General features: G+C 42.3%; 1 protein-coding gene across 6 annotated transcripts in view; it reads right to left on the bottom strand.

Annotated features, from left to right (window-relative positions):
* Nucleotides 1-955: 955 nt before the first annotated feature.
* The window catches only part of REPS1 (RALBP1 associated Eps domain containing 1), a 74,485-nt gene continuing 59,672 nt past the window's right edge, over nt 956-15,768 (bottom strand). For all 6 annotated transcript variants that reach the window (XM_066605491.1, XM_066605493.1, XM_066605495.1 and 3 more), the window contains 7 exons: nt 14,638-14,756; nt 12,860-12,924; nt 10,013-10,189; nt 7,136-7,225; nt 4,284-4,432; nt 2,740-2,845; nt 956-2,052 (listed from right to left, as the gene is read on the bottom strand). In XM_066605491.1, coding sequence (XP_066461588.1) covers nt 1,984-2,052; nt 2,740-2,845; nt 4,284-4,432; nt 7,136-7,225; nt 10,013-10,189; nt 12,860-12,924; nt 14,638-14,756 — 775 coding nt within the window. In that variant the 3' untranslated portion in view covers nt 956-1,983. The remainder of the gene's footprint in view (nt 2,053-2,739; nt 2,846-4,283; nt 4,433-7,135; nt 7,226-10,012; nt 10,190-12,859; nt 12,925-14,637; nt 14,757-15,768) is intronic.

Raw genomic sequence — 15,768 nt, 5'->3', positions numbered from 1 at the left:
GTGGTGTTAAGGCAAAGATGGAATACAAGCCACCTACTTATGCAAGGTTATTCCACTAAGTACTGGCTGAAAATTCTCTTAGAAGGCGCTCATTTATCTCTCCTGCTCCAGTGGCGATACTAGGTTTTCGCTCAGATTAGTGCACACCTAAGATCCGTCTACTGATGGAAGCATCAGATCATACAGGTCACATACAGCAGCAACACAGGGAGCCCTCCACCATGGAGCGGTTCTCCCACACCGGCAGAAGGGTCCATGAGGCCCGAAGATAACCTTCCGTTCCTGACCTCCAGAGACAAGAGAGTACAGCATCCACCATTAAGCAAGAGGGCGATTCTTGGATTACCCAGTGGAGACTTACACAGGACAGGAAAACCCCCTTTCATGCCATCTAGTATGGGAGCGAAGTCCGGCAGGTCATACCTTTAGATATATGGAGAAATCCTTGAAAGAGCCGAAACAGCCAAGCAGCAGCTATCTCAGTACTTTCTAGCCTGTCCTATGGACAGGAAATGGGAATTGATGTTCCCACCTTAAAAGAGATCTGCAAGGTTTGTTTGTCTGGATGGAGGTGGGCACTCTCATAAGTGCCTTCATGAACTAAGGGAAAAACTATCAATCATGGTGGGTAGGCAAAGTTGAACATATCTCAAACAAGCTTCAGGCACTGTGAGAGGAGTGTGTAAGTGCCCAAAAACTACAAAGCATTGGCCCATAATTGACAGACCACTGCGATCAGTGTGTCTCCCTACTTTATATTGCCTTCAGAAAGACAGCATAAAGTACATGACAGGCTCACTTTAAGTGGAGAACCTCATTAAGATACAAAAAAAAAAAAAAATGTACAAAGTGATGCCAATGACAAGCAAAGTTAAACTGCCCTGGTGTGTACAGCTGACATTTACATTTTAAGATGCTACAACAATCTGCAAGATAAAAGAAGAGATCAGAATGGTTAAAATATTGTGCGGTTTTATTGGTGTAAAAATCACACTTTTGCTAGTTCTGATTCTGCTGAGATACATCCATGCACTTTAACATCTATGATCCCACAGCCAGAATAAGCTATTAAATACAATAATTGCTGTTAGTCAGCTTACAATTCAAATTTACATATGAGATCAAAAGGTGTTTATTATACAATATAGAACAAAACCCTATTACAGTACATCAACCCGAAGAGCAGGAAAAACACTCAGGGAGATTGTTGCAATTAGTAAAGCCTGTCTTAGTTCAAAGTAGTAAGGCCTTCAGGCGAGATGGAAGAGAACCCAGAAATACACTGCTCTGGAAAGAACTGAATTGTCAGGATAAAACGAGGGCCATGTCGGATCCGTGTATCCAAGGGACGTAGGCTTGGTCAAAGCCACCGTTTAAAGGAGGTGCAAATTAAGGAAAGTAGTGAGAAACCCAATGCTATTTTAGTGCATCTGATATGACGTGAATGGTGAATCATCTTTGTACTAGGTTTAGCAGGTTACACTTTGATTGGGTAATGAGTTAGTAAACTTCCATGTACGACTGAATCAAACCCTCTTGTACATTATTATAAAAAGCGATGGTCATCTTCATGTTTGGTGCATTTCATGACTCCGTACCAAACACATAGCCATCACATTAGCTGTAACAGTCTCACATGATTACAATTCATAGTGCTTCAAAAGAAAAAAACTGAATATATCTGACAGGAAGGTGCAATCATAAATACTTTGTAAAGTATAGCAGCCGGGAATATATTTTGCATTTGCCTGGCTGCTATGTAATACAGACCACGTTGCCTCTCCAACGTATTTAAAGTGTCTACATGAATAGCTAGGTAGGTCTTGATGTGCATGCTAAGGTGGTAAAAAGGAAGGGAGGTTGGCGTGATATAAATCAAGGACATATGGAGATGGCAGAGGAATGGAGTTGCATTGTTCCAAAGAGCTGGGATTCCGGATTGATTATAGAACAGGCCAGCTTTCATGGATAGTCATAGTTTATTTAAAGGTGAGAAAATGGCCGCAGTTGTTCCAGTTGAACTTCCAAAGATATTCTTTCTTCAAGAACGTCCTGAAAGAGGCAAAACAGAATTGCGTTACTGGGCTTGTTGCTACATTGCATTACAGATGCTGAGACTTTGTTTATACCTACATTCTATGTAAGCGAGTCTGAATTCTCAGATTAAGGCTTTATTCACACAAGCGTCTATATGCAGCTATTTACCCGCGTAAATACGCTGGGCCAGCTGAATGAATGAATTGAATCAAATGCATTCTTTCTGATGGCTGGCATATTTACGTGGGTAAATAGCTGCATATAGACGCTTGTGTGAATAAAGCCCAAGATGTATACTAATGTAAAACAAAAGCCATCATTCCGATTACTTCAGCTGACAGATGCATGTCTGCATCTAAGCCATTATTACTCCTGGGACTAACATCTACAACAAAAGCTTGCCACAGACATGAGCAGTGTTCTCCCATTGACAAATATGTCATATCTTTGGTCCTGCAGAAATCTGCTGGCAAGAGAAATAATGATCGGACTGGATTTTAACACTGTTTCTCAGAAAGATATATCCAGCCCCTGCATGAACTGTCTTGGGAGCATCAGTGAGGAAAGCTGTGGGCTGACAATCTTATGTCTATGGCCACACATTCTCTTCTAATAAGGTCGTTAAAGTCTTTCTGCATTCGCATCATGGAAGTAAAAAGTCTTGAAAGTGTTAACAGAAGTGCTCATCGATGTATGCGTTACCTTTAACTGCTGCTGTAATTCACTGTTCAGCCGTGCAAGGACTGTGTTTGTTTCTTTATTGCGTCGAATTGAGGCCTGAATTGCTTTTTTGTCCTTCCCAGCTGATCTAGAAACCAGAAAACATAACACATACCTGTGAGATTTATATCCAATTTCAAAGTTCAGACAAGATCTTCATAGAAGAATTATCCAGGTAAAGGAATTAAAATTCAGCACGACAAAAACAGGCGTATAAAGCTTAAAAGGGCTGTTCACTGGAATAATCCCTGTTCAGGGACAACCCCACCTCCCCCCTTCCCAATCACTTAGGTGATTTGGGGGTGTAAGGGGGGTCCTGGTTGTTAAGTCTGCACCAGGGTCAGTGGGTACTAAGCATTAATTTGGAAGGGACATTGCATAGCTTCCACTGAAATAGAAGTATACCGCATGTGTCAGATCCTCCATAGTCAAAGGCGCTATAAAGAGTGGATCTTCCTAATATTACTTTCTTCTTTAATTCAAGTTTCAAGATCTTTGCTAGTTGTAACGGAAAAAAAGCTCCTATACAGACCTAATTTCCCACAGTTGAAAAATGGAAAGCCCACTTCCCCCAAAACAACACCCCCCACACAATTCAAATGAATTTCCACTCTAGGTTGTGTGGATGACCCATCCTCAGGATAACTGGGTTCTGTGGCTCAAGACCTTGACTAATCATCTGATTGGGCGTTCGCTGTCAGAGCCAAAACACACAGGGGCATAGAGCAGAAGCAGATTGCTCCAACCCCTCTGTAGTGGCCAACGCTTGTAATTGCAGGTGCAACGGACAGATTTTAAAGGGAGCTGCACATGCGATTACCAGCACCAGCCACTACACAGGGGTTCATAGCCATCTGCATCCGCTCCTTACCCAGTGTACTGTGGCGCTGACAGTGGCTGCCTGAACAGCTAAGCAGTCAGAGTCCCGAGCCACAGAAATCAGCACCAACCAGTTATTGAAGACCCATCTTGGGGACAGGTCATCAATAAAAATAGCCTGGAGAAATTTTTTTTAATTTTTTTTAAGAGAGTGTAGCTGTACTTTTTACAAACTTTTAAAAAAACATCTGAACGACCTGTCAACAGTTTTGACCAGTGAGGCTCCCACTGCTGAGATCTGTGCTGATCACTGAAACAAAAGGGTCTGCAGCTCACCAGAGCACTGTGCCTCTTGTTGTTTGCCAGCTCCTCCCACTAGCTGAAGGAGGACTCGGAGGTCTACAGAAGATGACTATAGACCCCAGAGCATCAGTCTTCAGTCGCTGAGGAGCGCCAAAGAAAAAGGGCATAGCACTCGAGTGCTCGCTGCAGTCCTCTTGTTTCAGCGTTCAGCAGGAGTCTCAGCAGCCGGACCCTCACTGATCAAAACTTTTGACAGGTCGTTCAGACGTGTCAAAAGTTTGTAAAAAGTGCAGCTACTCTTCAAATCCAGGCAAACATTTCAATTGAACACAATACCACATACTTCTGTACTTTGTACAATGTTGCAGTGTAGAAAAAAAGTGCATGAAGGCTACATAAATTACCTTGGGATAGATTGCTGTGATGCAAGTACAGAAGGTACACTACTCTGCTTCTGACTGGATTCCTCTGCTTCTGGTCTCAGTTCATCTTCAGATTTTAACCGCCTACGGACAGGTTTAGGTGGTGGTGCAAGAGGTGTGCTGACTTTTCCCTGGTTAAAGGGTTAAAAAAATATATATTTTAAATATATGCAATCTACACATCTAGGAAATTGCTGTTCTGTTGGCTCAACTTGTACGAGTATAAGAAACGCTACCAAAGCATACTTTCCCCTTATATCACATGTAGGACTAAATTGGTTACTATACACCGTCAAAAAAAATTAAAACTTGGCACGCAGTTACATCTACAACAGATGAAGTAGCGGTATGAGGGACAATGACAGCTCAGCGATATGTTCAGGACATCCTGTAGCCACATGTGTTCCTCTCATGGCGGCTTCCAAAATGCGTTTTCCAGCAGGAGAATATTGCTCGGCCGCACACAGCAAGGGTGGGGGAGGTGTCACAGGTCGCCAGATTTATCGCCAGTAGAACATATATGGGACCACCTGAGATTGCAACTTCGACAGCCTAAAAGCTTGCATGATCTGGAGGCTCAGTTACAGCAAATGTGGACAGATATGCTTCAGGATATCATACAGAACCTGTATGCCCATCCGTATCACATCTTACATCCAAGCTAGAGGCGGTCCAGCAGGGTACTAGAGCCTCCCTTCAAGGGGTCAGTTTTCCACAATTATCCTTTTGCTCCAATATTGTAATCACTTCTCTCAATGTTACAAATTACACATACAAAGCCTTATTCAATTCTGACAACTCCTTCTAGGGGCTAGATTTCTTTGACAAATGTGCGCACAATATACAGTTAGTCCCCGACTTGCGAACAGGTTCCGTTCCAGGAGCCCGTTCGCAAGTCCGTTTTGTTCGCAAGTCGAACAAATGGTTGGATGGAGGGGATCGCGGGTGGATCCCACTCCATACAACGTCGGGTGCCGGCTGTTCTTACAGCAGGCACTAGGCGGCAGCAGTTCCGACGAGCCGCGCCGCTCGTCAGAACTGTTAACACTTTAAATACTGCAGCGGTATTTAAAGTGTTAACAGTTCTGATGAGCGGCGCGGCTCGTTGGAACTGCTGCCGCCGGGTGCCCGCTGTAAGAAACAGCCTGCACCCGACGTTCAGGGGGCCCGTACAGCGTCCCATGATGAGATCGCGGGACGCTGTGTGGTTGCTAGGCAGCCGGGGACCTCCTGAAAGGCCCCAGGGCTGCCTATGCAGAGTGCCCATCAAGCGCACGGCTTGCTAGGCGCTCTGCATAGACAGCCCTAGGGCCTTTTCAGAAGGCCCCCGGCTGCCCAGCAACCGCGATGTGACTGGACAGGCTTCTATCAGGCTTGATAGAAGCCTGTCCGGCCCCTGCACAGTATGCTGTAATGCTATAGCATTACATCATACTGTGCAGGACAGATAGTTCGTATCTAGCGAAATTCGTAAGTCGAATGTTCGCAAGTCGGGGACTATCTGTATAATCATAGACACACTCTAGTGCAAAGCTCTGATGCTCTATTGGCGTATGACAGGTAAATGTGGTTCTAGATAGAGATATATTTGTCACATGTGACTGGAGCTTTCACTGCACATGCACCAAATGCATTGCTAATGCAGGGTGAACATAGCCTTAAGTGGTCATTGTTCTTTCAACCAACTTTTATTGGCTATAACAGTTTGTTGTTCACATGTTCTACCAATGCAAACAAAATGCTTTTTTCCTTACTGATCAATCTTAAACTGGTGGCCGATTACTAGTCTCCAACCACCAGCTCAGTGATAACTGAATTAGAGAACAAGGAGCATACAAAAGGGAAAACTGGTGCAAGAATTCAGGATACAAGTCGTATACATGTAGACATGATGAAGTCACCTTCAGTAACAGTTAGACGCTTATGATACTCCCCCACCACTTAGTGAGCCCTAAATCATCTATGCATATGCACCAATGTCATTAATATCTTGCTTCTGTTCTGACATTATAACAAAAAGTATTCTGACCAATTATATCTTGGTTTTCAACACTGTAAACTACTTTAACCCCCTCAAGACCCGAGTTTTGTACCCTACTGAGGGAAACCAGGGTTTCCACCAACTTTCCTACCTCCCAAAAGCAAGGTGGCATAGAAAAGCTCTAACTCTGTGATCTGCAAGCGAAGATCTTCTAACTTGGATCCCTGGGCTCCCCCACCAAAGAGAGGAGAGATATGGTCGAGGATCAGGTGAGAGTTGATGCTAAGACATGGTGCCCTTCTCCAGAGAAGATATGGGAAACCCCTATTCATGGGCTCCCTCTCTGTGACCGGATTCCTTGCAGGCCCCAGGTGGAGGTGGCTCATGCGGTATCCTGCCAGGGTGGGGTGGGGAGTCATTTTCCTAATGCGGTTTTTCTTGGGCTGCAGTGCATTATGGGGACTTCCGATCACTTCTTTGGGCCCAGCAATCCCTCAAATCACTTCCGATCACAACGACCACATATTTAGTTTTGGTGGCAAGGTGTCAGTTTCCGCGCTAATTCAATGACCTCCCCTTCCTTTGCCCTTTTTAGTACGACTTTGCCGCCTGCTTCCACTTGCAAACCACTTTGGTGTCGCGCCCTTTTGGTTGTCTCGCCACTTTTGGCACTTGCTCTTCCAGCCTATCCTCACTTGAGCACAAGGAAGAGATGTTCTCTTCACTTTTATGTGGGAATGCACATGCTGCTGATAGGAGCTTGAATTCAGCCTGCCTACAATTGGCCGAGACTTGTTCTACCTGGCTTATGTGCCCATTTCTGGCTTTCAGGTTTAAAATCTATCATACTTACTGGATTGGCAGGAACAGCAGTGACTGCTTTGTCTTCAACACGTCCATTTAACTTGGCATTACGGATTCCATCACTTAATGGCTTCTCAGGCTATGAAAATATAATTTCAACTGTTTTACAAGAATAAAATTTAGAAAAGACCTAACTCAATCGTCCTCCAAGAATTGTATTTTAACCCCTTAACATCACAGTACATAAGCTTACATTCTGGCATGGTGGTAATTAGCGCACTAGGACGTAAACTTACATCCTGTGAATGGTGCTGGCTCACTTCTGACCAGCAGCTGGCATCTTACTGCAGCAGCGTGGATCAAGAACAACAGCGATCCCTGCTGTTAACCTCCTACATGCCGCGGATCCATGTATATTGTGGCATATGAAGAGTTCACTGATGTCCTGGCCTGCATTGGCCTCTGATCACTTTTGTAAGCGATAAGGCATTAGCATAGCGATCATAGCTTTCATGGTTTAATTCTCCCTACATGGACATAGAACACTTAAAAATCGTGATTACAAAAAAAAAAAAAAAAAAGGGAAAAAAAAACCCAACTATTTTTGCACACTTTCTTGTTGTAATAATTTAATTTTTTTTCTTTTTTAAATACCAGCTGCATATTTGGCTTCACCTTAACTGTAATGACCAGTACAATAAATTGATTATGCATGGCAAAAACAGTAACATTAAAAAGAAAATATAAAAAAGGCAAAAAGCTTGTTTTGTTTATTTTGCCTCTCAAATAACGCCTTAAGGTATCAAAAAAGCTGTATGTACCTCAAAATGGTTAAAAAAAAATATAAATACAGCTAGTCGCACTAAAATCAAGCCCTCAAAGTCGTTCAAAAAAGAATAATTTTTTTAGTGTGGAAAACTGAATCAGTAACGTAATTGCATTGACCCGTAGAAGAATAAAAAATAAAATGAAAAGGAGTACACAAAAATGGTATCACTAAAAACGACATTCCTCATACGGCCACGTGAACAAAAACGTAAAAAAGTTATGGCTTTTGAAAAGTGGAGATGAAAATTTTTCCAGGTGCACAAAAAAGAAAAAAAAAAGCCGTACAGGCGTATTTGCTGTGTATATTAAGACCCCGGTGTCTAAAAAAAGGACATGCAAATGTGAGTGGCCTAATAGAAAGCAGGGCAGGTATGGTTTGTGCGAGTTAGCCCTTACCAGGATAATATGGCACTTACATAAAAGGTTAAACCCTTACTAACCATCTGCTTTTCGTTTTTTCATTTCTGCATTCCAGAGTGGTGATAACCATTTCACATTTCCAGCAAAGAGCTGTATGAGCTCTTTGCAAGAAGATTTATAATTTTTAAGGTGATTAACCATTTATTTTTTCTCATCCATTCTCCCCAGCTCCAAATAAATTGGAGCTGGGGAGAATGGATGGGAAAAAAAAATTAATAAATTTTCCCTTCACCCTCCTGAACTGACAGAGTTCAGGAGAGTGCAGGTGTTCACTGCATCGTGGGGGGACCTGTTTACCTGTCCGGCGTCTTCCACATTCTCCTTCTGCCTCCCGGCTCGGCGTCACATGATCGCCGGGCCGGGAGGCAGAAGGAGAATGCAGAAGACGCCGGACAGTTAAGCAGGTCCCCCCACGGTGCAGGCTCCTGGCTCGGCGTTAATGTGACCGCTGTGGGTCAGGTGACACCGGCGGTCACATGATCACCGGCCGGAATCTTTGTGCATTACATAGCGCTAAATGAGCGCTATGTAATGTGTAAAGGAGAAGGCAGAAAGGGTTAAAACCCTTTCTGCCTTCTCCTCGGGGGTCCTTGATGAGGTTCAGTGCAGGAGTGCACCTGCACCCGATGTGTGATGATCGGGTGCAGATGCACTCCTGCTCTGCAGTGTCGGACCGGTCCAGACTTCGGAGTTGTGTAGGGAAATGATTATGTCGGGGCAGGCCCGACATTGGATTGGAAAGGGTTAATATGCTATGCAATATACTAAGAAAGTTAGAAACTTCTAAGTAGGGTGAAATGGAAAATGTAATTGTGCTTTTCAGATGGGGTGGAAGGGGGCTCTTGCTTTTAACGATGTTTGTACTGCAGTAAAACTGGCATGTTAAATTAATTCTGTTAGGCAGTATTAAGAAGAAAGTTTAATTGTATAAAAATATTGTAAGGACAAACATTTTTCTGGGTTTTGACATTAAAATCAAATAAGGAAATAACTTATCACGCCCATAGAAGATCGAAATATAAAAATATAGTTCTTGACGCACAGTGAATGCCGGAATTGCAGTTTTTTGTCATCCTACCACTCAAAAAACAAGAGAAATGGAAGAGGAAAAGAAAAAAAAATAGGGAAGATCAAAAACTCATATATGCCCATATTGGTAAAAATAACTACAGTTCACCCACTCTCACAGCTCCATCAGAAAAATAGTTACCAAACCTTATGGGGGTCAGATTGTGATGGCAAAATGCAATTTTTAATTATCTGTAAAAATAAAGGTTTTCCAATCTCCATAGATTTGAACTTGTACAATGTACTGCAATACTTCTATATTTCTAAGTGATCAAACTGTTGTGTTTTGTAGTATATTGTATCAATAGCATAATAAGCAGTTTAAGCAGTTAAACAGCTGTGATCAGAGCTAGCTTTACCGGCGGCAACAGCTGATAGCTGCCGTGTATGGAACAAGCTTTGCTAACCAGTATGCTTCATATCCCTTCCTGGCAACCCATGATGGATGTAACTGTCAAAGGGTCAATAAGACTTTATACCAGAATGCTAGTATTTTTCTGCTATATTAAAGTTTAAAATGACATTGTAACTAGTTACGTATAACATACTTTTGGGTAATCCTGGTACTTGATCCCACGTGTGACCATAGTACATGCTAAGGTCTACAAACCTGCACAGCCTCTGGTTTTTCAGGATCCTCTACTTGCTGTTCTGTCACACATGATGCAAACGCTTCAAATTGGCTAAAGTCTGCAAAGTTTGGCTGCTCTGGCATTTGCTGAGGAGATGTGCTAGGATGAGATAGACCATCAGCATCCACGGAGCGGTGCACGTGCGAGCCTGAAGTCTGGCAGGAAGATGGATAAAAAGGTCATGAAGCAAAGGGCTTTGTGCTCGATGCATCCTACTCACATGCTATAGTAGAACAGAATTAGCAGCTGAATTTACGTGGAATCCGTATTCATTCCACATCAAGTGTCCCATTCCTTTAGATGGGAATCTGTGCCGCAATCTACAAGATGCAGATTTTAAATCCATGTTAGGAGGAAAAGAGGGGAAAAAAAAGTATAACATGAAGCTTCTTGACATGGAATCCACAAGAGAAGCTTAGGCCCATTGTATCAGGCCAACGTATGTGCTGATCCAGGGCAGTTGTAAAGCAATTCCATAAAAAAAACCCAAAAAAACAAACAAAAAACGGAAAGTTAGATATACACTGAAATTAGTGTAAGATTTTTTTCCCCCAATGGATTTGGCTCTGTGAACACGACTGAAGATGTACAAGGAATTTATTAATGCACTTGTCCTCCAATATGTCAGTAGCCTTTAGGACTATCAGTATAGGCTTGATTCATTCAGTTTTGATGTAGCTTTTGTTGTACTCTACCCCTTAAGGACCAAGCGCGGTAAATATTCGGCGCTTAGTCCTGGGCTTTAATCTCCGCCCATAGCAGATGTACGACGCAGGATTAGAGGCCTCTGCTCCTGCAATGAAGCAGAGAGCCCAGAGAACATAGTAATATAGTATGTAAGGCCGAATGAAGACAATGTCCATCTAGTTCAGTCTGTTTATCCTTTTATGTTGTTGATCCAGAGGAAGGCAAAAACCCCAAGAGGGAGAAGTGTTTTTTCTCCTTTCCTAGGTACATAGGGCTCAATGAGTACTAGAAAGGGGAAGTATTACATGCCCAGTGTTACAGCAGAGCTGCAGGGTCCTAGCACCCCCTGATCAACTCTGCCACTGACTGTCGTAACTACAGGGGAGGTTTTTCCCTGTAACTGGGGCCACTATGAAATCCCCAGCTACAGTGGAAAAGTATGAAATAAAACAAAAACAAAAAAAAACAACAAATTAATGACTCCCAGGGGTCTCATATGAGGTCATGGGGAACATAAATGGTAAAAAAAATATAGTTACAAAAATAAGTTAAAAAAGAATAAAAAAAAAATATGCATAAAAAAATAAAAACGACCCAACCAAAACAGCCGTACGTGCCATAATCCAAATTTTATATCAAAATGTCCAAAACAAGATGAGGAACCCATTTCCGTACTTTTAGCGCAAGTATACCAACTTTAAAAAAGCGCAACTATAACATTTGTCATTTTTATTTTTTACCCCCAATAAAACTTCAGTAAAAGAAAGACGGTAAAAAAATAGCCATATATGTCACGGGAAACAGCAAAAATAATTTTGGTAGCTGAAGGGGAAAAAAAATAAAAAAATAAATAAATAGGGCAGTAAAGAAAAAACAAAAGCCACATGGATAAAATGCCCAAAAATTGTCTGGTCCTTTAGGACCAAAATAGCTGGTCCTTAAGGGGTTAATGAAAGCAGCAGGTCAGCACCACTGGAAAAAGAAAACTCGGCCACCTTACTAAGAGTCCAACTGTTTGAAATCTGTCCAGGAATATTGAACCAAAACATCTTGCTTGTGGATTGCCTAGTCAATAAAACACAGGGATGCAGTTACGAGCTCTTTCATCAAGTTGGCCATTAGGACTGCTATCCTACTGCACCACTGACTGCAGGTTTCTGTGGATATAGTTTTTAATACAGATAGGCCAAGCTACAAGTGGATGCAAAAGAACTATTGGGTCATTCTTCTATTGTTTTCCTTCCCTTTGTATCCACTCCTGGCTTTGGAGCACACACACACACAGAAAATACAGCATGAAGACTTAACATGTCAATCCAGCCTGACTAGAGTTCGGTCTTACAAATTATGGATGGGCTACCATATCCATTTGCCAAGGGACAACTTTTAACCTGCTTGTTATAGTTTTAAAGGGGTTTCCAGTGAGAATACTACTGATTACCTATCCTTAGGATAGGTAATCAATAGTTGATTGACTGGGGTCCGTCACTCGCTGAAATCAACGCAAGCCGTGCCTGCAGTTACAAGCACTGGCCACTACACAGAGGTCAATGGGGACACTTCCGCTTCAACCTCTGTATTTGCGATGCTGATAGCCTGCGCCTGCTCAACTGAACAATCGGGGTCCCGAGTGACGGACCCCAGCTTATCAACTATTGATGACCTATCCAAAGGATAGGTAATCAGTAGTATTCTCCCTGGAAAACTTCTTTAACTTTATTCAGTAATTGAAATGGATAGGGAGCTGTGTTCTGCTGGATGAAAAGGCAACAGCTGTAGTGTTTGATGTAAATGGTCATATTGACCCGCTCTTTCTGACCTAAATCAAGATTTCCAATATCACAAGTGATCATATGAAATAGCAGGGCATTATTTAGTTAGAACAGCAGGTTATATATGCTAACTAAGCACATAATTGCTTCTAAACAACCGTTCAGCAAAGCAGGAGCAGGAAAGAGAAATGTGACAAATATGCTGGGTTATATTTAGCCTCTGCTAAAATTAGGATGTTCTACTGCATCGTAATTGTGAGCTCTAATTTATACAATGCATGCCAGTATATCTCTGTTGACAATAGAGATAACACGCAAAGAAAAAAGAAATCTAAACACAAACCCATATTCTATAATGTGACATACCTGTGTAGGCAAGGGCCGGGGAGGGACTGCCGGAGGGTGTGTGACTGCTGCAGACTGGGGCTGGCCTGTTATAGAATAGATGGCAAACATATAATACCAAGTACATGACATCACATACATTATTGTGCAGTCATTGGTGGGGAATGTTACATCAAAAGTACATAAATTACATGCACTGTACAACAAACAGCAGCAGGGGGCAGTTCTATATCATTCTGAAGCCCATTAGTTTGGTCTGTATTTCAAGAAAAGGGTTTTTCTCATGGGACAACCCCTGCCCTGTAATGATCTGCACAGTGAATTACAACCCAAGTTTTGTGAAAGTCGCCCGTGCTGCAGCACTTCTTTCCATAGCGTAGTAGAAGATCCAAGAGAAAAAAAAAAGTCTGACCATGGTTGCAGCTTCCCTTCCCACATACAATAAAGGGTAGCCCTTACCCTTGTGACACATTTTAATTTGGTACTTTGATTAATGATAGTTCAGGATTATGAAAAAATAAATAAAAAGGCATTTTGGATTTTTTTTTAAATGGTCCCCTACATGACTAGTAATGGTGGTCCTATACAAATTTGTGTCAAAAGAGAAAAAAAAAAAAAAAAAATTTCAGTAGATGTGAAGCACAAAGCTCCCAAAATGCATGCACACGTTTAGTATGTTCTCATCACTACTTGCTCACACATTTCTAGTTCAGAGAAGGGCAGATCTTCACTGGGATGAGAGAGAATACTTCAGCCATCCCCTCGGCCTGTGAATACCGTAGGCAGGACACATTAGCATCATCTCAGCAAGTGTGCTTGGGGGGGGGAGGATCAGCATGCTATACAACTAGACACATACTGATGATCCCTCAAGCTCAGCCTGCGATATATAGTACAGGACGCAGAGGAAACTATATCACCTAAATGTGCCCTTGTTTTGAGAGACGTACAGCCAAGTCACCATATTTCGTCATCATAAACTGAATATGATGCAAAATAACAAATTGAGGAAAGCAGTAGAAGGATGAAATGTATAATAAAACTTGTGCTGTAGTTCTAAACTACTTGTGTAACCAAGGACCCCAGCAGATGATGAAGGGAAGCCTTTCCAAAGAAGAGGTTCTCCGTCTTCTGACCCAATCACATTTAGGTAATGGAATATAATAATGTGAACATGTGCTAATGGCACTGCTCATAAAACAGCCAATAGAGACCACACGAGCTTCTCTGAAGTCTTTCCGGGGAACAGCAGTCCGAACTATAGTTGAACAGAACATTGCTGTTTTGTACTCTACCTACACACCTAAAAGCCTTACCTCTGCTTTAGGCCAGGCTCACACGGCCGTAAGCATAAGACACTGTGGGGGTACTGCCACGTCTGGCGGCAAAATTGTACTGCGTATGGCAGCATATTTCAAGCACGCAGTCGCGCGGAGTACACCTGTGTTTGTTTATGTTTCCTGCACCGTCAATAGACTCTCTCGTGTATATATGCGGCAAAAATAGAACGTGTTTTTTTTAACTCTCGCTCATTACACAATTATGACACCAATGTGATCGGAACTGCGCAAGCCAATGTAATTGATTGCCTGCGACTTACCGCGCATTACACAGCCGTACAGCGCCATGCGTAATACATGGTAATCGTGCACCGTGTGAGCCCAGAAATTTGTAATGATAAACTAATTGTAGTTCACATTTATTGTTCTTCAGCAGACTCGGGGGAAGAAAAAGGCAATAAAAACTTTACTACAAAACTTTTTCTAAAATCTACAGCCAGTGAAAAACTCAGTGCTCACCTGTTGTAGCAGCAAATGTTCTATTCATATCTAAGGATGAGGAGCGAGAATGGGAGGCGTGAGGTCTTGGTGGAGGGGGTGGTGGTGCGGTACTGTCAGGAGAAGTGCCAGAATGGGACCTGCAATTTAAGAGAGGATACTTCAAAACAAGAAAATATCTCCCGAGTTGAGGCATTCACAATACCAGTAACTCACCATTCCAATCACCTCTTCAGTTTGTACATTTCTTCCCTTTATAAAAACAGAAATCCTGCTTTGTGCTAATGAACCCACAAGTGACAATCGAGCCCCCCCAGCAGCGCTGAAGAGATGCAAGTCACAGAATTGACAGAACGGGAGGTGGGCTGCTGCACACTGCAGATTACTCTGCATCATCTAGTTAAACTACATAGTAGGTGGAACAGACTTTACAGAGCCAAGTTGCCATAGAAACAAGTGTCTTGTAGGGCGTTGGTTAAATATCACATAGGACACAGGTAGGGAAATTATTTCAACATCTGATTCTTAGGCAACACCTCTGTTTACTAGCTACAAAGCTTGGGCCTTTCAGGTTTTTATTTATTGGTTTTATAGCCCTCATACCTGCACTGTGATAGCAGGGCAGCGGTTAGATATTAATGGGTTAAAGGGAGAAGCTGACCAACAGGTACAGCGACCGTCCATACCAGTGGCTTGCCTGGAAAGTGTGTGGGTTAGGAGACATTACAAAATGTATGGCGGGTGGTCTGCTATGAGTAACAGGCTTTTCTACGCTGAAATGGGTGGGTTCATACAGCATACAGTGTTAAAACGCCACAGTTTTCACCATTTTTGTGTTTTTTTTTTTACTTTCACATGCGACATGTGGTGGAGTTACAGTTTTTTCAGACAGTTTCCTATAGACTTCTCTATAGAAAAGAAAGGGTCAAGAAAAAACCCTGACAAACGTGTGTAAAATGAAAGTAGGTGTATGTCCAGAAATTTTTCTTTGCTTGTAGGCCAAAAGAAAGTTCAGAATGTGATGTAAACGGAGCCGTAAAACAAAAAACTAAATTATGAATTACATAAAATAAAGCCATTTCACTTACTGTATATACTCGAGTATAAGCCGACTTTTTCAGCACATTTTTTATGCTGATAAAGCCCCCCCAT

The sequence above is a fragment of the Eleutherodactylus coqui genome, chromosome 1, assembly GCF_035609145.1.
Source record: "Eleutherodactylus coqui strain aEleCoq1 chromosome 1, aEleCoq1.hap1, whole genome shotgun sequence".
In the NCBI taxonomy this organism is placed as follows: domain Eukaryota; kingdom Metazoa; phylum Chordata; class Amphibia; order Anura; family Eleutherodactylidae; genus Eleutherodactylus; species Eleutherodactylus coqui.
Note: the sequence above shows the minus strand (reverse complement) of the source record. Positions and strands in the feature narration are given on the sequence as shown.